Below are 26,701 nucleotides of genomic sequence, written 5' to 3' on the forward strand. Positions count from 1 at the left end.
TTGACAGATAAAAACACATTTTCATTGTCAAAATCTTTACAGAACATATCCAAAACCAAAATTAGAGCACACAAGACACCCAGTAGCAAGAGCACCTCAATCGTAGGTGAGTGGATTGTGTAAAAGATGGAGCACTTGCTCCAGGTTCCCAAGTGCAGGAAACTGCCCTTTTCTCACAAGGATGGTGAAGAACAAAGAATGTTTCTCTTTTTCCAACGCTCAGGTCCCATCAGGGGTCCATCGGTTAATCGTTTGGGTGGGCCTTTGGCTCCAAGTCTGGGCCTTCTCTATGGGAAATCCCAGTTGATTCCAATGAGTCCTCACCACCCTTTAAACATTCATCTGTCTTGGGCTAGTAAAGTGCAATACATCATGTACCCTATTCTTTTCCCCCTCTGCTCCTCTGTTAGGTCTGTGGGTAAGGCCCCAATAGAGGCAGAGATCTCTTAGTTATCTGATCAACCCAGGTATCTTTTCCATTCTGAGAGAGCTTCCAAAATGTAACTGTAGCCTCTCTCACAAGTACATGGTATCAGTTATGACCTGGAACCAAATATAAAGGTGCAGAGAAAGATAAAGCTATCAGAACACATTATATCTATACATATATAATTCAATTTTGAAACATGGATACAAATACTCATTTACAATATATTTCAACTTTCTGCCTTAAACCCAAGAGAACTTTTTGTGCCATCCAAAGTGGGCAGAAATGAGGATTTCTGCCTGCTGTCCCTTTAGTGCAAAATCTAGTCCTTTAAATGCTCCCCTTCTCATCAAGGGCTTCACATCTTCAGATATGCTAACATGGGCACTAGCAAACACAGTGGCCAAGACAGCTCCATTTCCAACCATGCAACAATGGAGCTTTAAGAATTTGCTCAGCAACTACTAGAGAAAAAGAAAGCTAGTTCTGCTTATAAAATCACTTAGTGAAGGACCTATAAACCCAATTTTTTCAAAATTATCTTCCACTTTTCTAAGCATTTATATTGTTGGGGGAAAAACTCACAAAAGTTTTATAAGTCAGTCAACAACAAAGTCCTTTAGTCTGTCTTTGGATAGTTTACCAAAGAGGCACTAATGTTTGTTCCCTCCCTGCTCTTAAATTTTGGTATCTTAGCAGATACAGTGTAATCTTTGGTTACATAATGTGATGCTTTCATCTCTTTGTCTTTAAAAAAAAAAAAAAAACTACTTTCAAAGATTTTCAAAGAGATTAGTGGTGAGAAACAGACCTGCCTATAAAAGGCAGCAGGGGTAGAAACTTCCTTTTACAAGAAAATGCACATGCTAAATGGCTTATTTTGACCCTAAGTTTGGGATTGGATCCTGTGCTTAAGCATTCCTGGTTCCCATGACCCCTTACAGGGGGTTGAGCACAAAGGCCACTCTTTTGGCCCAGTGCCCTCTCACCTGGGCAACTGGCACAAGATAATTAGTAGTCAGCCTCTTCTCTCCCCAGAGCCATGCAGGGATAGTTACAGGGCTGTCTGGAGAGAGTCTCATGAAGTGCAACCCTGGCACAGGGATGGAATGGGGTAGACGGGAATGGCTTGGGCTTTTGAGCCCTGCAAGAATATCAAGAGAGAAAAGAGGGCAAGGCCATGTCTGTGCTGTGGCTAATGAAACAAACACTTAGAAGCTACTTGAAGCTCAAAGTTAGGTCATTTGTGTAGTGTTACTATCATGTGGATGACGAAACTACTTTCTCTTAAAGTGCAAATAGAATACTTCTTGCTATATAGGCCTATATGGATTTAGAAGTAGCGTATGGACAGAGAGGGACTCTAGCATCAGCACATTATTTCCCAACCTGGAATCACCTCAGCAACTATCCAAAGGACAGAGCAAAGCTTTTTTTTCCTTCTTTTTTAGTGCCAGTGAACATACATAAAAATATGTATATTACCGATTTTCTTTTTCAAAGATATATGACAGAATCCTTCAAAAAATTCCATTCTCATTAGAAAAATAATGAACTCTCCAAGAACAATGATACTGTCTGTGGCACAGAAAAGCTATGGAACAAAGAACCCCACCCCTGTTTCAGCTCAGAGGCCAGGCCTGGGAGAGCTGCTCAATGACCAAGAGCTGAAACTGCCACACGATTCTTTTTCTTTGACCACAGAGTCTGCGGCTCTGGCGGCTGTCTGCCGTGAAGCACAGATGGGGCCTTGTCCCTGGTGCTCCTTTGTTTTCTCTTCCTCACTCCATCCCCATCGAGCACCGCAAACTGCTTTGGAGACAGTTACCACGACTTGCCTGGTGAGTGATCCTCATCTTTCAGCTCACCAGGTGAGTGGATCGAGGTAGCTGAGCTTTCATGGGTGAGCCACAGTGTACCAACCACATCAACTGTTTGTATAGCAGAGCACATGCCAAATGAGTTTTCTGTCAGTTACACTGGCGAGAACATCAACGACCAAAAGAAAAAAAGAGAATCCCCCTTTTGTCTGTGGGAGAACAAAGCCAAGCTAAAATCTCCTTCACTCACTGAAACCCCAGTGCAAAAACACTAGGCCTAGAGCCTTGTTTAGGCCGTTTTTTCCCTAGTCTTGCCATTCAGAATTTCAGAGTAGTTTAGTTGTTGCTGTTTTTAATTTACACTGCTGTTTCACTGATTTTTGGCTTTCACAAATGCAAAACATATATATTCATAAAGACAAGAGTCACAATTGGGAAATCCATAAAGGTGAAAAATGCGGTAGTCAGAGAAATAAAAAGGAGAGCATCTAGTATTTACAAGGAGAGATATTAGAATGATATAATCAAATCCATATACCATAAAAGAGGAAAATAATTTTAAAACAGATGTAAAGGAGCTATTAAACTATAGCCTAGTATAACTGAAAAAAGTGATGGATTTTTTTTTCTGTTTAAAACAGCCAGAAGTAATCTCATGAACTTACATAAGCCAAATGATGTCCTAACGAAGAAAACCAGGATTTGTCTATCCTACCCCAGAAAGAGAACCTGTCAGTTTTAGTTTTGTTCAGCAGTCTTGGACTGGTATATCACCCATCTTAGATTCCCCTGTCCCTTGTTATTTAAAGAAGCTGTTTTGCAAGTTCATTTGGCTATTAATATCAGCACAGAAATCAGGGGAGGAAACCCATGTAGATAATAGCGTGTCACTCAGAAGAGGAAACCCATGTAGATAATAGCGTGTCACTCAGAAACTATCTTCTCAATAAGTAGAGTGAACCAACGGAAATGGGCAGCTTGGTAACTGGCCCCTGATTTCTTGAATTTAGCAGATCAATGTAAGAGCTAAGTGAGGAGGCAGTTGCCAAGATGAGAAAGTAGGCGGACATTCCCCCTGAACTCAGGATTGGGGGACAAAGTCAGCAAAAGAGAGGTATGCCAAAGGACCATATGAAACCAGTGTCCCAAGAGCACACCCTGAGTTTGGATGGCAGCCCATTGGAGCCACGCAAACCAGACCTTTCCAAAGGAGGTCATGGTTCTGTAGTATAAATGTTTCAGCCTCCCTCTGGCTGAGAGGCAGCAACAAAGGTGGAGGGTCTGAGTGAGTATGGCCGATGTCAGAGCCCAGAATCAGCAGCAGAGGAGGAGGATGAGTAAACCGACCAGATGGTGCCCATCTGGCTTTAGATTTTGCCTCTGAAGACTTTAATTTAGTAGTCAGTCTCCTCTTAGTTTCTTCTCTCTTCTTCCCATGACTTCTGCAGGTGGATATGCTGGGGGGCAAGGACAGCATTTACAGGGTTTCCGGTTCTAGTGCCTTCATTCTTCTCACCCTGGTAATTGAGTTTTCTCTTTAACCCTGACCCGCATAGCCCTGTTAGCTGCTCTGAAGGAAGAAGTAGGTATTTCTTCACTTGGTGGGAAGGTATCATCTCTAGGGGACAAGGGCAAGATGCCCGGCTTGTCCAGTCCCATCGATGCCTTCTTTCCAGTTTGTCTAAGGGCTCCAGAGATCTGATAGTTGATGAATGACATTTGGTAAGAAGTCTTTGAGCCTACTGGCATCAAGACTGCTGGCTTGCTAGCCTTCTTGGTGGTACCAGCTCTTAGCAGAGAGTCTGTGAACATGCCCAAATAAATGGACAAATCTCACCACCATGGCTGTAATACAGTATGGTGAAGTACAGGCCCACAAAACACTGAAGGGAGGGTAAGAGGGAGCTTGCAGCCACATGGAGTCAGGCAGAAAACACTGGAGTCTTTTAAAGGTAAAGGCAAAAGAGTGATCAAATCTTCAGTGTCCTAAGCAGGAAAACAACCAACCCATCGATTCTTTTTCCTCTGACTCCAGCCCCAGCCTCTTCCCTGACCCACAAATGGGAAAGCAGACCTGGCTCTGGATAGGGTCTTCCAAAGGGTCAGATCTCTCCTTTCTTTCTTACTGGTCTGACTCTTCAGTGGAAGTGGCCAAGTTTTGGCTAAAGAGAACATTCAGTCCAAAGCTCTTAGAAAAGCTTATGGAAAGTCAATTTGAGGGTGGAGGCACAGGGTAAGAGAGAAAAAGGATTGGCTAGAGGGGAGGCGTTCACATGAAGACACGTTTTCAAACAAGAAGCACATTTTCAGTACAATGAATTGCACTGCAGTTAAGCAGTCTAGCCGTCAGGGGCCAAGGCTGTGGGCAGATACTGGTGATCCATCTGTCCTCTTTGTCCTCTCTTAAATCTGCCTCCCCTCTCCTAACTCATCTCTGCGGTCATCCTGCCCTCTAATGGCAATAGCCATTGGCAGAAAATAAAGTCTCCCAGGGAGGCTGAACTTGGGAAAAAAAAAAAAAAAGCAGTGACTCCCCATGGGCTTGCAATTTTCACCTTATTTCTAGTCACTGTTGGCCTCGTTGGGGGAATTCTGTTTGTTTTTCTATTTTTTTAAGAGGAAAAAACCCTACAGGATTTTTGGTTTTAGGGGGGTTGTTTGTTTTGTTTTTGTTTTTCCAGATACTCAGCTCTCTAAACTTCCCGTGGCATTAGGTGAGTAAAAGTTTGTGTGGCTGGCACACAGTGCAGTGCTATAAACAAGCACAACTTGACACTGGGCCACATGAGGATCATCACAGATTTAAAGAAATACAACACCATTCAAAACACAGATAAGAGCCATGGCAGGGAGCAGAGTCTGAAAGTGCCATGGGAGGGTCAGATAGGAAGGGAAAAAAGAGAAAGGAGGAAAAGGGGGGGGGGAGGTGCAGCAAATAGAACTAAGGAACATCTTCATGACAGACTGTACATCAAAAGAGGAAATTCCCCAAGGCACTGCAGAGAAGTAGTTGAGAGTTATAACAGGCAGAAGATATCTGAAAAGGGGAGTGGAGTGGGGTGAGAAAATGGGGGCTTCCAAAGCTTCACTGCGTGTGGAAATAGATGGGCTTGACTTTCCCAGAAAGAATCTTGGGCACTTGCACAGAGATGATTTCTGCCATCATTTCTGGAAAGTCCACGCTCACCATGTGGGACTTGATTAGCAGGTCAAAAGTGAACTGATGTAGCTCTCGCGCAATCTGTAGGGGGAGCAATGAGAGGGAGAAAACAGGCTTGACCAGGAGTTGGCTTCCGTCAGGCTCTTACCCCCACCTTTGATTTCTTCCACCTTCCCTGCCCTTGGTCCTTCCTGTGGATGTGTGTATGTTCACACACATGTACACTAAATGGTCTCCAGGGAGTTACTGAAGGCTCCCAAGAGATCTCTTACACCATTGCAAGCTCTCTGACTCAGAACCTTGTGTTCCTCTTCCCCAGCACATGCACGCGAATGCATACACCCCCCCAACATACACACACACACATTCTCTTCCTGCCTCTTTCACACACACACACACACACGTGCGCACACACACACACACAGACATCATTGAAGGGAGAGGGGAAAAACATTCAGGCCTGTTTTGTCTGCCTGGAGAACTTATCTGCTCTAAGCCCTTTCCCTGAGTCCCAACTGCTCTGTTCTCAACTCCTCCACCTCTTTCACAGCATCCAGGGGCAATGTGACCTGTGTTTCTTTCTTCTCCATTGCATTTTTTTCCTGGACCACACTCAAAGCCAGAGGAGGATGGAAGCACCTCCCAACAGGTGGTGCCTGATCCTAGAGGAGCATATGATCACTTAGCTCTATCAAGTTGCTTCTCCCTGATGAAGCACCCTCCATCATTTGCTTACAGGTTGCACAGAGTCCAGGAGCTTAGTGAGCTGGTAGAAGCGCCTCGAGCAGGATGTGGGATTTTTTCTCTTGCAAGCAATGATACGATCAAGTTCCTTGATGTAGTTCATTCGAAGTTCATCAAAGAATTTTTGATTTTTCAGCCCATCCACTGGAACTGATGTGGGATGAAGACAGAATGGGGAGGGGAAGCATGCCCACAAAGGAGCATTAGACAAATCACCAAGTTTTCTGACCACAAACTTGACCCCCACCCCCACAGGGAGGGAACCATCTACTTGGTTTCCTGTCAGTTGAAGTCTGTATGCCTGGGTCCTTCAGTCTGCCAGGAAGTTCTAGACAGAAGGCTAGCTGGACCCAATCCGAAGGGCATCGAGTAAACCAAATTTACTGACCCTTTCCTTTTTCTAGTCTTCTCATCTGCACATTTCTTAGAACCTGTGGTTTTATGTTGTCACAGTCCAGCTCTGATTTAGACAATTAAAATATATAGCTTCGAATATCAAATTTGACCTCCTTTTTCCCTCACGGGGGCTAAGATAACATTCTGCTTAGAAGAGACATTAAAGAAAGATTACTTGGCTGCCTAATAAACCCTATCTGAGTTGCTCACACATACCTCCTATTATTGGCAGAAGAGGAAATTCCTTCCAGAGGCAATTCCTTCTGCTCTGCAATAAATATAAGGTAGTCTTTGCCTGTTTCTATGGTAGAAGCTATGGAAAAATTCAGAGACCTGCTATAGCCAGCTCCAAAAGCCTTGTCCAAAGAGAGACTGGAGGTAGCTGGGGATCTAACAGAGGTTGAGTTCTAGCAAAGAAAATAGTCTGAGCCATGAAATTCATACCTGGTAGAAAAAAAGGATGCTAAAGGGAGAGTGGAGGAGGGAGGGTGAACGAAGAAGGGAAATGCTTAGGGGTTGGCTTCTCCCTGATAAATCTTTAATGGAAAAAGTAGCTCCCCTCTGAGCCCCTATTGACCCCAGGGGCATTTTTGTCTTTCCAGGCACTTACTAATGCTGAATAGCAGCAGTGCCTTCATGCACAAAAATTCTTGGGGGGTGATCTGGAGCCATCCAAATTCTTGAGAGAGGTGCCTCATTCGGACACACTGGCTGTACATCCGGGACTTGTGCATACGGTACCTGCAGAGGAGACAGATGGAGAAAGGAAAGGAGTAAGGGAAGGCTTAAAAATAAGCTCAGAGAGAATGTCTTTGGTCGTCCTCCCCTCCCCAGGTTCTCTAAGAAGAGCTCGTTGTTTCTCTTGCTGGTGCTTCATTGACAAGGAACAAAGCTGTTCTTTTTTTTTCCCCCCAAATCCTGACATCCTGGTAACTACTCATCTTCCCTGGTCAGGATACAGGTTAGCACATGGAATTTCCAGGTCCCTGTGCCCCTCCTGTTTCCTGAGACAGAGACGGGAAAGCCTAACCAAATCAACACAATGGGCCAGGCACATGGTCTCCCTGACTACAGTTCTAATACCCCAGCTACAGCCAGAGTCAGAACCTGCCTCCCAGGCATCCCAACACGGGAGTATTTCTAGGAGATAAACTTTAGAAATCAACTCCTAACATAAAGACACCAGGATTTCCAAGTGACCACAGTAATTTATCCTGTCAATTCCCCTGTCTCTTGGCATAAATGCCATTTCTTTTGCTAGAAATTTTGTCACTTAAAAAAAAAATCTAGGGAAGAAGATTCCCCACTGTCCCTTCACAAAGTTTGTTCCAATACTTATCAAATCAGCCAGGAAGTGTTTCCAAATGTCCAATCTAAATGTACCTTGAAGGGGAGCCTACTCCCTCATATAATGGTGGTTCCTTACCACAGTTCGGGAGTTGTAAACACATGTGAGCTGTTTTTACTATAGTGATTTGTCAACAGATCATCACATTATCGCCTATAAATTATATAGGGAAGTGGCCAAGGCTTGAACAGTTTCTAAGGGGTGAACAACCTCTCTGTTTTATGAGTGGCCATGGCAAGCGCCAGCCTCTAGGAAGATGCATCATCTTCCTGCTAGTTGGTTTTCCTGGTTTTCAGTACTTCAAAAATCGTGTGTGTGTGTGTGTGTGTGTGTGTGGGGGTGGGTGAGAGAGAGAGAGAGAGAGAGAGAGAGAGAGAGAGAGAGAGAAACTCATTTTGTATCTTGTGGAGAAAGGAAAGAGAATTTAACACCCACTTAAGTGGTGAGGAAAAAGACCAAGATTAGGCTTGATGGTTGTGGTTTGACGTTTTGGTCCCCAAACCACTAGCCTTGTCCATGGGCTAAGCAAGCCTGGTACTGGTTGGGTGGAAGGCCAGCACCCTATCTCAGAGAGATCTTGGCTGCCCTGGAGAAAAAGGGAAGGGGGGCAGATGGTGTGTTCAATTCAGGCTGGAGACCAGCTAGAAAGAAGAAGTATTTAGACAGTATCACAAGTCAACTGACCAAAGCAGTGTTGCTCCAAGGTCTTTCACCCTAGGGAATTTTTGAGAAAGATCTGCTGACCCTTGGACGTGATCTGGCTCCAGGCTCTACTGTACTTCCAAGCCTCTGCTGATAACACTGCAGTCTTTTTACCATTTGAAATCATGGTCCTGATGTGGAGGATTGATGTAACACTGCTGCAAGTCCCAGGGACAGAGAAATGTGGGGAAAAGAAAGAAGAAAAAGGGAAAGGCAAGGGAAGGAATTCAGAGGGGAAGGGAACAAGAAGGAGAAAGGACAAAAAGAGTAGGGAGAGAGTTAATGGGAAGGAAAGGGAGAAGAGAGTGGAAGGCAGAAGACAAGGGGCAGGAATGGAATTCAGAAAGAGAGCAGAGATAGGTGAGAATTAAGAGAGAGTGGTAACAGAAGAGATGAAAATTGGAAAACACTGAGCACAGGGCTTGGCACATAGTAAGTGTTCAATAAATGATATGTAGGAAGGTGCCATTCTAATACTATTCACCATTCTACAGATGAGAAGACTGAGGTTCAGAGGAGTTAGGTAATTTAGTCAAGGTCACACAGCTGGGGTCCAAGCCCATTACCCTCACAACATGTGTTCTCCACAAAGAGGGGAGGAGGAGAGAAGAAAGCAGGGCTGATGACAGGACTTGGTGTCAGAGAGATCAGGAAATGGGTTGGCTCATAGTCCATCTCTCTCTTTTTGGGCTTCAGTCTCCATATTAGTATCTTGAGGAGGCTGGCAACAATTAGTGGCTGGTACTGGAGTGAACTACCTTCCTAGTGGATGCTAGATATATGTGGGGGAAGTGTGGCCTGTTACAGTGACAGAGATCCTACTGGTATTTAGTGGGCTGGTGCCAGACATGTTAAACATAAACATATTCCAATATGCAAGAATATCCTGCACAATGCAAAATTATTCCTCTGACAATGTCACCAGCATCCCTGTTGAGAAACATTGGTTTAGATGTTTCTAGGGACTGTAAGAGCTCTAACATGGTGGTTCCTACAAGAGGAAGGGGGGCATTGTTGTTTCAGGAGCACTGGGGCTTGATGGGTCTAGGACCCTGCCTGTGCTGGGAGTCCCATTGTGCCTTCTGAAGAGCTACATGGGAGTGGGCCAGAAAGCTGAGAAGGAGTGCCTCATTACTTCCACGGAGGCAGAAAAGGGAATGAGGATTTAGAAAACACCAATTATCATCTTGCAAAGATTCAAGGGTCCTAGGGCTCTGGATAGGGAGAGTGGTGCAGGTGCCCAGGGTGTTAATTCAATCACTGGAGGTCAGCAGGAAAGTAAGGGTGAGAGATACATAGGAAGAGGGCTTTTAAAGGCCTGTCCCAGAAGATGGCATGATAAGTAACTCTTTGGAGATCTGGAAACCATAAATCAGGTTGTGCCAAAAGCCCAATGGTTATTCTTAGCTCCTGGCTACCAGGGTTAGCTGGGTTGGAAGAGGGCAGCTGGGGATACTCATTTTCCCCCATATGGCCTTGCTGTACTGGAAGGAACCAGTAGCCTGTACATTTTATTTTAAGGCTCTTCTGGGTTAGAGGGCTGGAGGGGAAGGAAGGTCAACTCCTGCCCTAACCAAAAGGATTCTCTGTGGTGAGACTAGCTCAAGGTCCTTGGGTAGATTTTTTTGGCCAGCTCCAGTCACATGCTATCGGGGGACCTCAAACAACAGACAGAGAGAAGATTATCACTATTAGGGAAAGAGGATCAGAAAGGTCCTTCTTTTTTATTTCTTGCCTATCATGCGCCAGGCATTTCACATCCATTAGCTCCCATTTTAGTCATCATAACAAACCATTTAAGAAAGTTATATTTTATTAACAGACAGGGAAATTGAAGGTCACAGAAGTCAAGTCTTGCCCAAAGACAGTGATTCAGGAATTATAGAACAGAGATTTTAGTTGAGATAAGTGTAATTCCAAAGTCTGAGCCCTTGGCCAAATTCATGAAGGACAAATAGAGCTGGTGGGCAGGACAAGGATTAATTAAATCTGTTTTTAGTTTTTATTTTTATCATTTTTAAAAAATTTTATTTTATTTAAATGCAGTTAATTAACATATGGTGTAGTATTAGTTTCAAAGGTAGAGTTCAGTGATTCATCAGTTGCATATAACACCCAGTGCTCATTCCATCATGTGCCCTCCTTAATGCCCATCACCCAGTTACCCTCATCCCCTACCCCACTTTCCTCCAGCAACCCTCAGTTTGTTCCTATAGTTAAGAGTCTCTTATGGTTTGTCTTCCTCTCTGATTTTGTCTTATTTTATTTTTTCCTCCCTTCCCCATGATCCTCTGTTTTGTTTATTGAATTCCACGCATGAGTGAAATTATATGATAACTGTCTTTCTCAAATTGACTTATTTTGGTTAGCATAATACCTTTTAGTTCCATCCATGCACTACTTGCAAATGGTAAGATTTCATTCTTTTTGATGGCTGAGGAATATTCCATTACACATACACACACACATACCACATCTTCTTTATCCATTCATCTGTCAATAGACATATGGGCTATTTCTTTTAAGATGTATTATTTTTTTGAGAGAGAGACAGAGAGCACAAGTGGGGGGAGGGGCAGAGGGAGAGGGGAAGCAGACTCCTTGCTGAGTGTGGAGCCCGATGTGGGGCTGGCTAGGTCTCATGACCCTGAGATCATGACCTGAGCCAAAACCAAGAGTTGGACGCTTAACCAACTGAGCCACTCAAGTGCCACTTAAACCTGTTTTTAAAGAGAAGGGAAGTGGCTGGGCCAACGTCACATGGCCAGAGAGTGGTAGAACTGCTCCTCCCTGTCATTTACCACCATGAGGCAGTATAAGAGCTGAGAGTTATACAGACATACTTTGAATTCTGTCACCATCATGCCTTGGGTGAGCCACTTTATTTTGTTGAGCCTAATTTTACCCATCCATTAAAGAATATTATCTATAAAAAGGGGAAATCTCATTATCCTGAGGGCTCAATGAGAAAGGATTTAGGAAGTATCCAGTACAGTCCTAGCATAGCAGAGCTGCTCAACAAATGGTGACTGCAAGTAGCCCTCAGTGGTAGCAAGGGGACCACAGGAACTTCAGCTTTCACAGCTAGTCTTTTTGCCCATTCCCTGTGTTGCTCAGAGTGAAGGAGAGGGACCTTGACATGAAGTTGAGATAATCTACAGGACAGGTCAGAAACATGGCCAAAATACTAGGTCTCAGGTGGGAAAGGAATGGCTCTGCACCAACCACACACACACCCCACGCCCGCCACCACCATTGCTTTCCACCAGGTGGCCTTTCGGCAGGGCAAAGGCACCTCAGATTGGGGAGGCTGGCTAGAGCCTCTACTACCTCACCTACAGGTCAAATGGGCTACCCCCTCCCCCACTGTTACTCCCATTATCATCATCACCGCTGACCAGGTCTGGCCAGGATGTTATGTTTATGTGAGTTCTGGGCCCACGGGGACTTACTCATTGAAAACCAGGTCAGGGGCGAAGTAGAGCATCCTGGAGTTGACATTGGTGAAGGACCGCCAGCCCATGGCAAACACCATAAGTCCCATCCAGGAGTACTGAATGACTGCCATCTGGTCATCCACGTGCAAGTTGCGGAAGCCTGAAGATGGGGCAGAGGCAGTGGTCAGACTGAGCGTTGATGGGCTGAATGAAGTCCCAGCCCTCTACTGGGCCGAGAACCTCTGGCATTCAGGCAGCTCCTGAGGAGCCCCAGGGACCATTAATGCTGAGGAGCAGGGGAAGAACAAACTATATGGTGGGGATAATATTCCTTGCTCTCCCTACTTCACTAAGCTACTCAAATGAGATGATGATGGAGGCCAAAAATGGTACTGTCATTTGGAAGAGAATAATAATCTAACACTGGCTGCTTACAATGGATGAACTCTTGTATGTTACTTACATTAACTCATTTAATCTTCACAGCAATCCAATAAAGTAGGTACTACTAGTAAGCCCATTCCGTGAATTAGTAAAAGTGAATGACAGAAAGGTTAAAAACTTGTCCAAGATCATAAGGCTAGTAATTGGCAGACCACATTCCAAAGCCAAGCAGCCTGACTCCAAAGCATGTGCTCTTGCTTACTATGCTTTTCTGAAGATGCAGTGTAATAATCACTTCTCTTGTGTGAACAGCACTTTTCACTTTACAAAGATCTTTTCTAGCTATAATCTTAATTGTCCCTTCTAAGAACCCTGGGAAATGGATATTATTACATATCAGCATACGTTGGAATGCCTTTGATAACCACTGCCTTCTCTACACCAACTTCAGGCTCCCTCTCTTTTCTCTGATCCTCTTTTGGACTCTCACTTCCTGTCCATTATTTTCTACTCAGCAAGTAACCTGGCTCTGCTAGTTTCCTACTCTGCCATTCCTGCCCTATTGCCATTATTCTACACCAACAAGGGCTTTATGGCCTGCCTCCTTAGACTGATTTCTTGCTACTTCTCATAATTTAGGTTCCAGTTATTCTGAAATATTTAGTTTGCTGAACACACCATACTTTCTTATGCTTCTGCATCTCTGCTACCTCTGCACAGGCAGTTGCCTTTGCCTAGAATGCATTCCTCCCTCCCCAGGCTTTCCTTCTGATAATACCTACTCATCTTTCAAGTCTTCACTGAAAAGCTACTTCCTCTGTGAAGCCTTTTCCAACTCATCTAAGCAGAAGACTTAATGATTCTTCTTTTACCTTCTTACTGAACTTTGTGTAGCCCTACAAACTACAGCACTCATTACACAGTACTGGAATTTACTTATGTACCCTTACGTACACTTATGTACACATCTGTCTCCTCCACAAGACTTGTCGATTCCTGAAGACAGGAACCATCCCTTCTTTCATCTTTTCCTCCCTAGTACATAGCACAGTTCAGATATTTGAGTACACACCTTTGAAATAGTAATTTATTATATGTAATAATTTGATAGTAATTAAGTGGAATAAGGATCCCCATTTTTTTTTTCATTTTACAAATGAGAATTAGATGATCTCCAAATTATCTCCCTTAGTTTGAGAGAATGGAGGCTCCCCCTACTTCCACAATACCACACAGGTAGAACAGATGTAGCTATATTCTTCTGGAAGTTTTGAGACAGTTGGATGTTTAGAGAATCACCTCAGAGCTCATCTCCTACCAGTACCCTTTTTCTCTTTTCCCCAAAAGATCCAGAATTATCTGTTTGTTTTGCTATACCTCATTAGGAATGCTTCCATGAATTTAGATAAAGCTTCTAGCTTTCCTGTTGATCACCTAATTTAAGTCTCACAATAACCCTAGAGGGTAGACAATGTGGCACTCATTTTGCCAACAAAGAATCCAAGGGCCAGACAAGTTAACTGACTTCCCCAAGGTCGTACAGTCTTTATGTGGCTGAACTGGGACTAGAACTTAGGTGTTCTAATTCTCTACTTCAGTGCTTTTCCCACTCTACTGCTGAAGGACACAGCCCAAGAACTACCAAGCGTGAGTGTTTCTTAGCCATAGGCCCAGGTCTGAAGTCTACACTGTCTAGACACATTGTTCTGCTTGGTTGGTCCTTGCCCACACAAAAACCCCATTTCGCTTTTCTTTTCTTTTAGGTCCCAAGCCTACCAGACATCAGGGACTGTAGAGTCCCCATATCACCACCTCTGCAGCTCAATGGACTGGCTGCAATCTTAGCTCCCAGGCCTGTGCCTCCCATCTCACTGTAGTGATATGCTGACAGACTAGCTCAAGTCTCAGACCCCAGAATATTTCCTGCCAGAAGTCATTCTGTAGCACAGAACTCTTGGTACTGACTCTTCCTAGTAGGACACAAAAAGCAGGGACCAAGCATGGAACACCTCTTGGGGAAAGGGCCTGGGAGCTTGAACCCTGAACCTCTGCAGTGGAAGCAAGGAAAGACTTGGCTGCTTAGTTTGTGAATATGAGGGTGCCGGGGGGGGGGGAATGAGGATTAAACTATACAAGTACCAAGGAAGCCGTCAATACTGATGCTTTTTTCCTTCCTTGAGATGTCAGAGAACTAACAAAGAGAAAAAAGGCAAAGCTTAGTTTGGCTGTAGTACTAATTGTAATAATACTAATCGTCCTTAGTGAGACTTGCTCAATCCTAATTACTGTGTCCACATCAACAGCATAGCAGGCTAATTTTCCTATAGGTCTAATATGATCACAATACCTAACTCTGTTTTTTAATGCCCAGCCTTTGAAGTTGCCTGCTCAGCTAGCATGACTATTAAGTAAGGGATGACTTGAGGAAACAGTAGCTCCAGCCTACAGGTTTCCTTCAGCATACCTTCACTTAACACCTATTTGCTACTGTGTTAGGCTACTCTGGAGAAATAGAGAGGAGTCATTGTCAGGTTCTGAAACACACCAAACAGGTTAGGGAGCAGAGAAAGTTTCACTGAGATTCTGTTTTCTCAATAAAATTCAGTCAATTATAATTTCTTAGCAATCTGCAGTGGAAACCTATAGTCCCCTATCTAGTCTGGGAGGACGTGTCCAAAGAAAGCCAGCTGGGAAATATTTAGTCCTATAGTGCATCTGACAGCTAAGGTGTTCACATATGATAAAGCATCCTTGGGACCCAGGCATGAGCTTCTAGGCAAGGCTGGTGGCAGCTTAAATTGATTTTAGTGAAAGCAGTGGCTTGGCATTCCTGTCTCATGATAATGACCCATCATTTACACAGCATCTACTATGGTTTCAGCTACTGCGCTAGGTCATCTTTTGACATGATCTCAATGCTACTAACAATTAGCAAGTCAGTGATTGTTCTACCCCTGTACAAATGAGAAATCAGAAGCACATGCAAACATGTGATTTGCTCAAGATCACACAGCTAGTGTTTGGCTAAGATTCCAAACCAGAAGCATCTGATGATAAATGTACTTGTATACAATCTACTCACCCACCCTCAATTGATAGTTGTTATTTATTAATGTCCAGGTACTATACTACGTGATTTACATATGTCAGCACCATCACAGAAAACTTATAACAAAATTTATTGGAGTAGATGCCTAGCACAGTGGCTCGCACAGGACAGGAACTCAATCTGTTGAAGGAGCAAATAACTTGAACTAGCAGGTAATTATCGATGATATGAATAACAGTTCTTATGAGTGTGGCAACTGGCTTTCTTTTGAAGCTGCCACTTTAAATGACTCAGGGTTGGAAATCATCTCCTTGGATGAGCTAGATGGTGAACTGATACTGACTTGCAGACCTGTTAACGTAAAGAGAGGGTTTCCCATTCTGGAGGGTGAGCTGAGCAAAGCCAGTGACTGCCGGTCATAGAAATTCTGCCATAATGATTTGCACTAGGTTATTGTTAAGACCACCAAATTAGAAATCAGACAGTGTAAGCCCAAATTCTGGCTCCATTTGTTAAGTGACCAAATGGAACAAGTTAGTTAACCTCTCTGAGCCTTGTAATTTGAAATGGAAGTAATAACTCCTCTGATTAACAGGACTGCTGTGAGGATTAAGTGGAATCACATCTTTGAAAAGGTTCTCTATCCCATAAAATAGGATAATTTAAGTGGTTGGCAACAGCTAGGAAAGATTAAGCTGATTCTCTGTTATACATATGACATCAAGACATCCAGCTGAATAAGTAATAAGAATTCAAGCAACTTTCTCTTTTATTCTTTTTTGTAATTTTTTTTCCCTTTGTGAACCCTCTGTTTTGTCACAGTGCATACACAACCAGAGTCCTCAGGCCTTCTTCCCAGTGATCTTATTGGCTAGTCGACCTCAGCTTCTCAAACGAGGAAGGTGTTAGGATGGTCTGGTGGCTATGACTGGGCCTTGTGAGTTAGAAAGACAAAACAGAGGCTTGATAGCCAACATACAATGTCTTCGAAGGCAACAAGATCATATTATGACCCAAGTGGGCTTGGATGAGGTTTTGGCCCCCCACTGTAAATCCCAGGGCTCCAGAACTACAGGGGTACCACACAGACACATCCCACAGTAGAGTGGGATGAGGAGGGGATTTGGAATCAGGAGGGGACCTGGGCTCAAGTTCCGGCCCTGCTACTTTCAGACTGTGTAACTGTAGGCCAAGCACCTGACTTCTTAGAGCTTTAGTGGCTTTATCTGTTAAACAGGAAAAAGAATCCCTGCTTTATAGGACTGTTAGGAAGATGAAATCAGGTAATACAAAGGAAACTGCTCTGTTCACTATAAATTTCCTTCTGAATGGCAGTTATTCTTAGAAGGCAGGTTAATCTTTGACTCCATAACAAGTTTAGGTTGTTGATGTTTCAAAAGAATCTTTGAGTCATAGAACTTTAGGATTAAGACAACCCTTAAAGAATTTATGCTTCAATTGTTTCCAAACTGTGTTCCTTGGAGCCCTAAGATTCTGCAAGAGTGACCCAACGCTTCTCTCAGGGTGGTGAAGGAGAGGCACTGGCTTTAAATCAACCAGTTCCAATTGGATCTGTATACAATGCTTTTAAGAAGTAAACAGTAGGGCTGATAAAGGAAAGGTTGGGAATCCTTGGGTAGAGGAGCTCTGAGGCTTCTTCAACCTCTAATATATTAATAATCAGACCCGTTCAAACATCAGATGGCCTAGGGAGAGAGTGAGTTCCCCATCACTGGTGGTAACCAAGAAGAAGTTAGACAAACACTTTGTATTTCTTTCATTATCACCTAATATTACTGTCTACTATAATTCCTAAGGCAGTTTAAAGAACACTAAGAGTTCCTTGAAGCACAATTTGACAACCATCCATTTAGTCCAAACTACTCCTCACACAGCATAGATGAAGAAACTGAGACCCAGAAAGGGAAGGGATCACACAACGAGTTACCAGCAGAGCTAAGACTAGAACCTAAGTGTTCTGACGCCCAACCTTTTCTTTCTACCATACTGTATTATAAGAGTTCCCATGGTTTGCCTCCTGAGGGTAATACTGAAGAGAATATCAGTCAGGCTCAAGACAATCTCTGCAGGTAAGCTGGTGTGTGCGCATGTACAAGAGTATCTTAAGGCATATAAGGGTATGTCCATGTGATCTGTGATTGGGGGAAATTTGCTGACTATGTCTGTAGGTTGAACATGCAAACATGACTGCTGTGTGCTGATGTGAGGAACATGGGTACTCTACAATGCTGCTCTTCTCCTTGATTTAGGAGTTTCCTTATTTTTCAAGTGGGAATTATACCAATCTCTCCCCTCCGTAGAGCTATGATGAGGACTGCATGAGTTAAGACATGGTGCTGGCCCACAGGAGCAATTCACTAAATATGGTCTCCCTTATCCCAATCCCCCTCTTCCCATTTCCTTACCAGGCAAAGCCTTGGCCCACTTGACCACATGTACAAGCTGTCTTTCGCCCAATTCATTAAGGCTAGAGAGCAAGGCAGCAAAGGAGTCAGGCTGGTTGTTGTCATGTCCAGCACACACCACGCCTGGCTCGATGGCTTCAAGGACATTCAGAAAGATGGGCTGACACTCATAGCCTTCAATGTGTGACACCGTCAGCTTCTGGGTTGGCTCCTCAGTGGGGCTGGTGGCATTGGAAGCCTCCCCTTCCTCTTGTAGTTTCAGATTACCAAGTTTCTTCAGCTTCCGGGCTATAGGGAAGGAAAGGAAAACTTGGATTTATTATCGATGGCCAAACACACAACTCAGCTACCCCGTTAGAAAAGTTGCCTAAGCCAAGAAAATAGGGATATTCATTCTCCCTGGTCACAGAATCTAAACTCCTTAAGGACAAGTGCTCAGTTTAAACACTGGTTGAATGAATGAGTTATCATTTCAAATCCCTACTAAACCCATACTTTCATATCTTGCTTTCTCCTCAATCCCACTCTAGATTTAATAAATGGGAATTTTCTGGTGTTACAGCATTTTCTACTGAACACCACACAGCCTCAGATATTGTCAGACATTATGCCCATAGTTGAACATACACTGTAACACACATAGTGAGTTTTTTTTCTTTAGCAAAGGGCAGATTGAAAAGCTAAAGGGCTGAAATCCCCAATATTATTGAAGGAGTAACAGAATATCCCTGACTCTGTCTGTGAAATGGGACCCCTCCTGAGAGGCAGCCATTAGAAAGGATGATAGAAATAGCTTCTTTTAAAACAACAATAATCCCAAACTTGAACCTTAAGAACCATCGTCTTCCCCCCCCCTTGCACACACACAATTTAGAGGTACTTGTGCATCCTGATGTTTACTAGCGTTCATATTGGCAGAAATAGAAATAACTGGGGAGGTCATAACTTTGAGGCCTAGCAAAGGCAGTTGCACCGGGGAGAACCCTAAACCATTTTATCTCTAATCTCTTTAAAATAATAATAAATAAAAAATAAAGAGATAAGTTGATTGCTCAGTTTAAATGGATAAATGCAACAAAACCTGTTGCTGATATGTTTCTGGATCCTATAGAAAAAGATACTTCTCTGGAACTGACTTTCAGCTCTAATTAGAAAAATAAGTCCTGCAAACTCCAGTCATAGTGCAACTCAGTAAGTCAATGCAAGAATGGATCACATGTTTAGATCAACAACTAGGAGAGAGAAGGAGAAAATGGTGGGGTTGGTGGTGTAAGAGAAGCACAGAGTACTCAGAGTACTCCGGAAAATCAGCCCAGAGTGCAAGATGACATTGTCCAGCAGCCATTGCTGCAGGGCTTGGATAGTCAGTAATAAGGAGATATGCACACACATAGTCAACTCCCACCTCCCACCTTCCACCAAGGGCACAGGATGGAAGGTATGGGCCCATCTTCTCCCAGATTTAGAGGCCTGGACTCCAAAATGTCTTGCCATCTGGTGAACCCATGGCTGACATGGGTTCTTGTAGGCAGCTCCAGACTGGCCGTGCCTACTGGGTCTGTTCCTTCAGTACAGTTTCTAGAGGGAGACCCCATCTTTCTCATCACTAGCAGTTTCTGGCCTTGAGCTCAGGAGCTGACAGACCATGTAGTCCCCATTCCAACCTGAAAGAGGACAGATGTAATTAGCCCTCTGCCTGAGGGCTAAGAAAAATGAGGGTGACTATTTATTCAGGTTCTTCTAGTGCCTCAGTCTATGAACACATTACATCATTTAACTCCACAATGATTTTAGGAGATTAGGAATATTTCCTATCCCTGTTTTACAAGTGAATAAACTTAGGAAACACAGCTATCAAAGAAAGAGAACCCTGGGACTCCTGGGTGGCTCAGTCGGTTAAATATCTATCTGCCTTTGGCTCAGGTCATGATCCCAGGGTCCTGGGATCGAGCCCCACTTTTACTTCTCCCTCTGCTGGCCGCTCCCCCTGCTTGTGTTTTCTCTCGCTGTCAATAAATAAGATCTTTTTAAAAAAAAAAGAAAGAAGGAGAACCCACTAATCTGAACCTGGTCTGCTGACTACAAAGGCCATGTTCTTTCTACTATATATATCATGCTGCCTCCTCAAGGTCTCTGAAGCTCTGAACCCTACTTCTAGCCAAACAGCCGAGTTGAGGAGTGGGGCTGGGGTTATATCCTCCCAGATCTCCATCCTCACCCTTGACTCCAAACTTCAGTAACTAGCATCAAATCCAGAAGACAAGAGGCAGGAAACTATGAAAATACTCTAGTCACGTGCCCAAAGTAGAAGCAGGCTTGGAGCACTGTAGTGGCCTAAAAATTCACAGCATGACAAAGTAGGAAGGGCCTTTAGAAATCATCTCATCCAAGGGCCACAGATTCAATATACCTTCAGAGTCTACATAGGTAATTCAGTGGTGTGTGCGTGTGCGTGCACATGCGCGTGCATGCGTCTGTAAGGGGATGGGAGGAACTCTGGTGAACTGGAGTAAATGACTACTGGCCGTCCTGCCCTTGCCATGCGCATGCATGTGGACACCCACATACACACAACCCTAGAAGGCATTCATGTAATATTTAAAAAATTTTCCTGGAACTCATCTGTATTCCAAAGTTAAAATCAGTCCTTAGCTACCATTCTGGGACTTCTGACCTTAATCCAACCTTTCGAGTCAAAGCTAGGGAGGCTGAAGCCAGAACAAGTAAGGTCACCTAGTGGTAGAGCTAAGACTAAAACCAGGGCTTTTATTCCTAATCCAGAGTTCCCTGTGCCACATCAGCTTTTTGACTAACCCGTTTCTACTCTATCACAGCACTTACCTCTTTGAGCTCCTTCTAGGTATGCACTGTCCAACATAGTAGCGGCTAGCCACATGTGGCTACTTAAATTGAAATTAATTAAAATTAAAGAAAATGAAAATAGAATTCCTTAGTCTCACTAGCCACATTTCAAGTGCTCAACAATACAGACATAGAACATTTCCATCATCTCAGAAAGTTCTATGGAATAATGCTGTGAACCTAGACTGTTCTCTGGGGCAGCTGTCTCATTTGTCATGCCCTACTCATGCTATTGATAAAGAAGAAAAGAATCTAAATAAATTTTATACAGATGAATCCTTGGGCTTTTCTCAAAGGTACGGGGACAAAGCAATTGGTGCTGGTGCAATCAGTGAAGTACACTCTGTCACCTCAACTCTCCCACCAATGACTCAGATCTCAGTGGGGTGATGACTCGTGGACCTAAGCAAACTCATTATAGGCAAGATCAATATGTGCAGAGACTGTGGGGAGAGTCCATCAACATGAAATAATTCCCCTTTTCTGCACACCCACCTCCTCTAGACTTATATGGTATCTGCTTGAGGAAAAGAAGCTATATTCCCACTTGCGTCTAGGACCTGGGTGATGTGCTGTCCCTGCAGCCATAGTGGCCCAAGCTGCACCAGGTGTTCTGGCCTCTCTGCCTGAAGAGGGTGACTGTACTGGACGTAATTGAAATCAGATTCCATTCATTCTGCCAGGGGATCCTCTGTTCTCTTTCTGCAGCAGAGGCCAGCGTGTTGCTAGACGACTTGGAATGCTGGACAATGAGGCTTGCTAGTCTCAGCTGTTACTCAATGCCCAAGGCCTTGTTTTCTTCCATGAAGGCCACCCCCACAGCCCTCCTTCCTCCTGCACCTGAGCCCCAGAGTCAGCTCTAACTCTTTCATGTGAGGTACAGGCCTGCCAGCCCCCGCTATAGGAGAGACCCATTGGTTTACTTACATTGAGAAGCCAGGAGAAAAGGGACAGTAAAGGTGGATAATCTAACAGTGTTTGAGTTGCTTTGCATCTCTTCCCCGTCTTTCAGTCTCAGATCAGTGACAACAAAAGGCCACTGGCAAGTTACTTCCTTGTCCCTACCAGCTCTTTAAGGGATTGGAGCACCTGACACGATGTCTGGATCCTGCTGCCTGGATCCTTTGGAGAACTCACTTTTCAGCCTGGTGGCATTAGACCCCTGTGAGGGCTCTCTATAGCGCCAGAGACAGATTTTTCAATTCAGTTTCCATGGTCCATCCCCAAGGACCACTGTGACCTTTAGGTACTGTTCCAGCCTCATTCCTTGCCGCCTCAAGATAGAGGCCTTCTCATCCCTGAGCAGGGAAGAGGCAGGTGAGGTGAAGTTCCACAGGTTTTTAGAAAACTTGAATCCCTCTCCCTAAGGTCAAGGATATTTCTCTTCTCCATAAAATTTGGAGCACAAAAGAATCACTTTCTGTTGTAGGTGGACTTCTGAGATGGCACCCAAGAGTCCTAATCCCTGGTTGCTCACAATCTTCTTCCAGTTATTTAGTCGAACACTAATCTACCTGTGGTTGTGGAAGGGCTGGATAGATGTAATTAAGGTTATAATTCAACTGAATTTTAAGGCTGGTTATCCTCGATGGGCCTGGCCTAATCAGATGAACCCTTAAAAGGCACAGGGCTCTTTTTGGAAAGACATCTGTGGAGTCCGGGGGATTCAACATAAGGAAGGTTCTCTGTTGCTGGCTTTGAAGGTGGAGGGATCAACACGCCAAGGAATGAGAACAGCCTCTAGGAGCTAAGAGCAGCCTCTGGATGGCAGCCAGAAAGGAAATGGGAACCTTAATCCTACAACTGCAAGGAACTGAATCCTGTCATAATCACATGAACTTGGATGAGAACCCTGAGCTCCACATTAAAATGCAGGCTGGCCAACACCTTGATTTCATACTTGTGAAACCCTGAGCTGAGAAGCCAGTCAGGCTGTGTCAGACTTTTGACTTATAGAACTGTGAACTGATAAATAGGTACTGTTTGAAGTTGCTAAGTTTGTGGTAATTTGCTATGCAGCAATAAAAAAGTAATACACTTTCCTTACAGAAGTGTGGTATAGGGCAAGATAATAGGCTTCAGAGTCAGATGATCCTGAGTTCAAATCCCAGCTCTGGCAATTACTAGCTTTGTAAGTTTGAACTCCTTGCTCTCTCAGCTTTTCTGAGATTCAGTTTCCTCATTTGTAAAATGGGGGTACCACCACCTAGTTCTTAGGACACTTATGAGAACTGAATGAGAGAGAATGCCTGGCCCATAATGAGCCCTCCAAAATGACTCCTTTACTCTCCGTTCATTTCTAAAGAGTTGGGAGTGAATGGTCTGTGGGCGACCTAACTCAGGCATGGGGAAGAAGGAACACAGCAGGATTAAGAGAACCAGATACAGCTGAGAAGGGAAGAGTAACACATTATAAAATGAAAAAACAACAACTGAGTTTCTTCTGCACATAACTGCTTATAAAACTGAAGTCAGATCTTAAGTGTAATTCTAAATGCTAAGTAAACATGAAGACATGTTTGGTGCAGGGCTGCAAATTCTTTGTGAAAGCCAGACTGGGCCATACTTAAATGCGTGCATTTGAGTATGTGTGTGTGTATAACTGCTTTTATCTTACAGTGCTTAAATAAAGGGGTCATGAACTCAAATATCTTCACTAGTCAGGCAGATATGTAAATGAGTAAAATAGCCTAGTGCACAAAAATAAGGTAGGCTGGGGAAAGTGAAAGTAACTGATGCCCTGCCTAGGGGCGGTCTATGTCAATTTTCAAAACAAAGACTGTGCTGGGCAAACAGAATTTTTTAAGTGAGTATCGGCCTGGGGAAAGCCAGTGTGTGGCCTCTGGCTTACATCATGCCAGCCATCTTTTCATCCACTGGGACTGCAGTCTGAGGATCTCCCTGTACAACTTTAGGCTTAGAAGATCAGATGAATACTGGATTATGATTCAGGGGAGTTCAGTATATGACCGTGGGCACATCCTTTTCCTTCTTTTGCACTTGGTTTTCTCATATATGTATAAAAGGCAAGAGTTAAGAGCAGAGCATTTGGATCCAGACCATCTGTCGTAAGCCTGGCTCGACGCTTACTAGCTGTGTGACTTTCGACAAGACCTAGCCTTTCTGTACCTCAATTTCCTCATCTGTAAAGTGGGAGATATTATTAATACCTAAATAATAAAGTTTTTAATGAGGAATATGTAGTTACTGTGGTGGCACCTGTGAGTGGAGGGACGATTCTACACCACCAGAAGGACTCTCCAAGACTGAAGCATGATGAAAAAAAAAATACACTAAACTTAAGGAGGCACAATGCAATGATGACATCAAAGTTCTTAAAATGTTATTTGCAATAAAGGACTTTTTATTACTGTGGTGGTGAATTCAGAATCTTGTGGGATATGTGACCCTGAACATATCCCTTGACGTCTCCTGCACCTCCATTTTCTCATCTATATATTGGCTCCAATCTGACCTGACTACTGCATAGGACTATTATTAGGAGGAAATGAAACGATCTCAGTGAAAGTGCTCTGAATCTGGTAAAAGTGTATGCCAATGGGCAGGCTATGACGTTTTCCAATAATGGATCTTCAGTTAGAAAACATTCTGAAAAACTGCCTAGGGTGGCAATCTATAAGAAGCATAGCCTTCCACCTTGGGCATCTGGTCTCAGGCCAAAGGCTGAGGGCCAAACTGACAGGTTTCAGAATCCTAAGATAATAATAGAATTGTCTGACAGAGTTGTTGTAATTTTCCCTAAGAGAAAGCATGCTAAGACAAAGGTGCTTAGAACAGAGTAAATTTCGTGAGCCAATAAATTCTGCCTTTTACTTTTGCTGGCTGCTGGGCCCCACACTGCTCTGCTCCATCCTCTTTATCTTAAGCAGGTAAGCTTCTTTCTGAATAAGCTAACTGATGAACCATACAGAGTTTCCACGGGGACTGAAATCAATTAGGAGAAAGAATCGGAGTTATAAGAGCCCCAGACATCAAATCTACTACGATAGTAGAGCCTCAAGAGGTCTACAAGTTCCATTAAGGGCCTCTGAGAGGAGGCAAAGTGGGCCTGAGGATGTGGCTCCTTCCTTCAAACAGCAGTGCTTTATTCCGTATCTACATTTGGGACTCTTCGTCAGATTTTGTTTGAAGAAAAGGTCACATTGCCAAGAAGATGTTTGAATGTCCCAGATCTTGTCTACCCCTTCCTCTCCCATGCAAACCCATTCCTGTTTAAAAGATGAGTAGACTGAAGGCCAGAGCTGTTTTGCCCCCAGTCACACAGCTAGATAGTAACAGATCACAAAACAGACTCAGGTATCCTGACTTCTTGGGTGGTATTCTTTCCATTTCATCTGGTTGAATAGCATGTTAACGGGGAGGAGGGTCAGTTGGAGATGAGTGGGGAAGCAGGACAGGGACAAGAGGCAGGGAACAGAGCCAGTCCTTGGCAAGCATGGAATGAAAGATTAGTAAGGGGTGCATCCAAATGTAAGTGTACACTAATAAGTGTAGGCCAAATTTTCTCAGGCAAGAAACCTCCTTGGTCCTCTCCCCCATGCCGCCATTCTCCTCCCAGTCCCAATTCTGAGTCAGAGAAATAGTCTGCAAAAGGAATATCAAATTTTATCTTTCAAGGTTTATGTTGGACTATTTAGTCTAATGGTTTTTAGTTCATGGAGGAGTAAATGTAATTAATAATAGAATGATATGCAATGCTGCACAGCCTTGCCAAAGCACAGGATCTGGCAGAAACTATTTCCAAGTCTCTCTCTGACTAGTGAGCCAGAAGAAAGGGGGTCACTGTCCAGATGCCATCCTGGGTGAGGGGCACAGAGTCATTACCAAAAATCTGTTCATGTGAAATTGCAGAGCCTGAAAATGCTTTCACATACCAGGCTTTTCCACTGGAAAAAGTAACTACATGAATTTAGAGCATACATGCTTTTACAATTACATTTAAACTGACATTAAAAACAAATGTGAAACAGCCCAAGCTGAACAGGTCAACATGACCTGGAAAGCAAACCAGGGAGGAAAAAAAAAAAAAAAAAAAAAAAAGCAAAAGCAAAAAAGGCCCAAAGTTAACAGCATTAATTCTGTCAGTCTGTTGTAAATAAGAAAATACCACTGATATATTAATGGCTTTATTAAGGAAAATTCACTAGCAAAAATATGCAACGTTCAAACAAATAGAAAGCAGTTAAAAAATAAACTACATTAGCCTTTCAATCCACATTAGGGAACCTCTCCTTGGCCTGGAGATTAAAATTCTGTCCCAAAGAGCAGGAAACTCCCCTCCCTCCTAAAGTCCTTCCTTGGCTTTTCTCCAGAATGTTGCTGAGTCAGGGGAAGGAGAACGGCGTTGGGGGGCGTGGGGGGGGGTGGGGGGGTGGTATGTGCAGAGGGAGACAGGAGGTGGGGAGGGAGAGGGCAAGGGGAGAAGGAAGGATTGAGAGAGAGAGTGAGGAGGGAGGGAGAGAGGAGGGAGGAGCGAGAGGGGAGAGGGAGGGATTGAGAGAGAGAGAGAGAGAGAGAGAGGGGGTGTGTGTGTGTGTGTGTGTGTGTGTGTGTGTGTGTGTGTGTGTGTGTAGAATGGAGAATGAAGAGGGTGGAAAATGCAGGCCCCAGGCAAGGCAGAAAGAGTGCTCTCATACTTGTCTGTCCCTAGTCTCACAGACTCCACATCCACCGGAAGGAAACTGCTCTCAATATGGAGCTTCTGGGGCAGAGACAGAGAATAGCAAGATATTAAGTACCCTAAGTGCCTCTCCTCTTAGAATAATACAAAGTTGGAGGCTAGCTTGAGAAAAGAACAAGACCTCACACCTGACGGAGAGGCAAGTGGATGATGTGAATGAGTACTAGGGTATTGTTGGGGCACTAAGGCTAGAAGTAAGGGGTAGAGTTGGATCCACTTTCCTCCTTCATCAACAGGAAATAAGA

The 26,701-nt window shown here is 43.9% G+C and overlaps 1 protein-coding gene across 1 annotated transcript in view; it reads right to left on the minus strand.

Annotated features, from left to right (window-relative positions):
* Positions 1-5,182: 5,182 nt before the first annotated feature.
* AR (androgen receptor) overlaps positions 5,183-26,701 on the minus strand; it is a 178,620-nt gene continuing 157,101 nt past the window's right edge. The window contains exons 4-8 of the mRNA XM_028126576.1: positions 17,894-18,181; positions 12,050-12,194; positions 7,158-7,288; positions 6,144-6,301; positions 5,183-5,488 (exon numbers count right to left, since the gene is read on the minus strand). Of these exons, the coding sequence (XP_027982377.1) occupies positions 5,333-5,488; positions 6,144-6,301; positions 7,158-7,288; positions 12,050-12,194; positions 17,894-18,181 (878 nt within the window). The 3' untranslated portion in view covers positions 5,183-5,332. The remainder of the gene's footprint in view (positions 5,489-6,143; positions 6,302-7,157; positions 7,289-12,049; positions 12,195-17,893; positions 18,182-26,701) is intronic.

This window comes from Eumetopias jubatus, unplaced genomic scaffold (genome assembly GCF_037043125.1).
Source record: "Eumetopias jubatus isolate StellerSeaLion01/CBP00866 unplaced genomic scaffold, mEumJub1_p1.0 scaffold_11, whole genome shotgun sequence".
Taxonomy (NCBI): domain Eukaryota; kingdom Metazoa; phylum Chordata; class Mammalia; order Carnivora; family Otariidae; genus Eumetopias; species Eumetopias jubatus.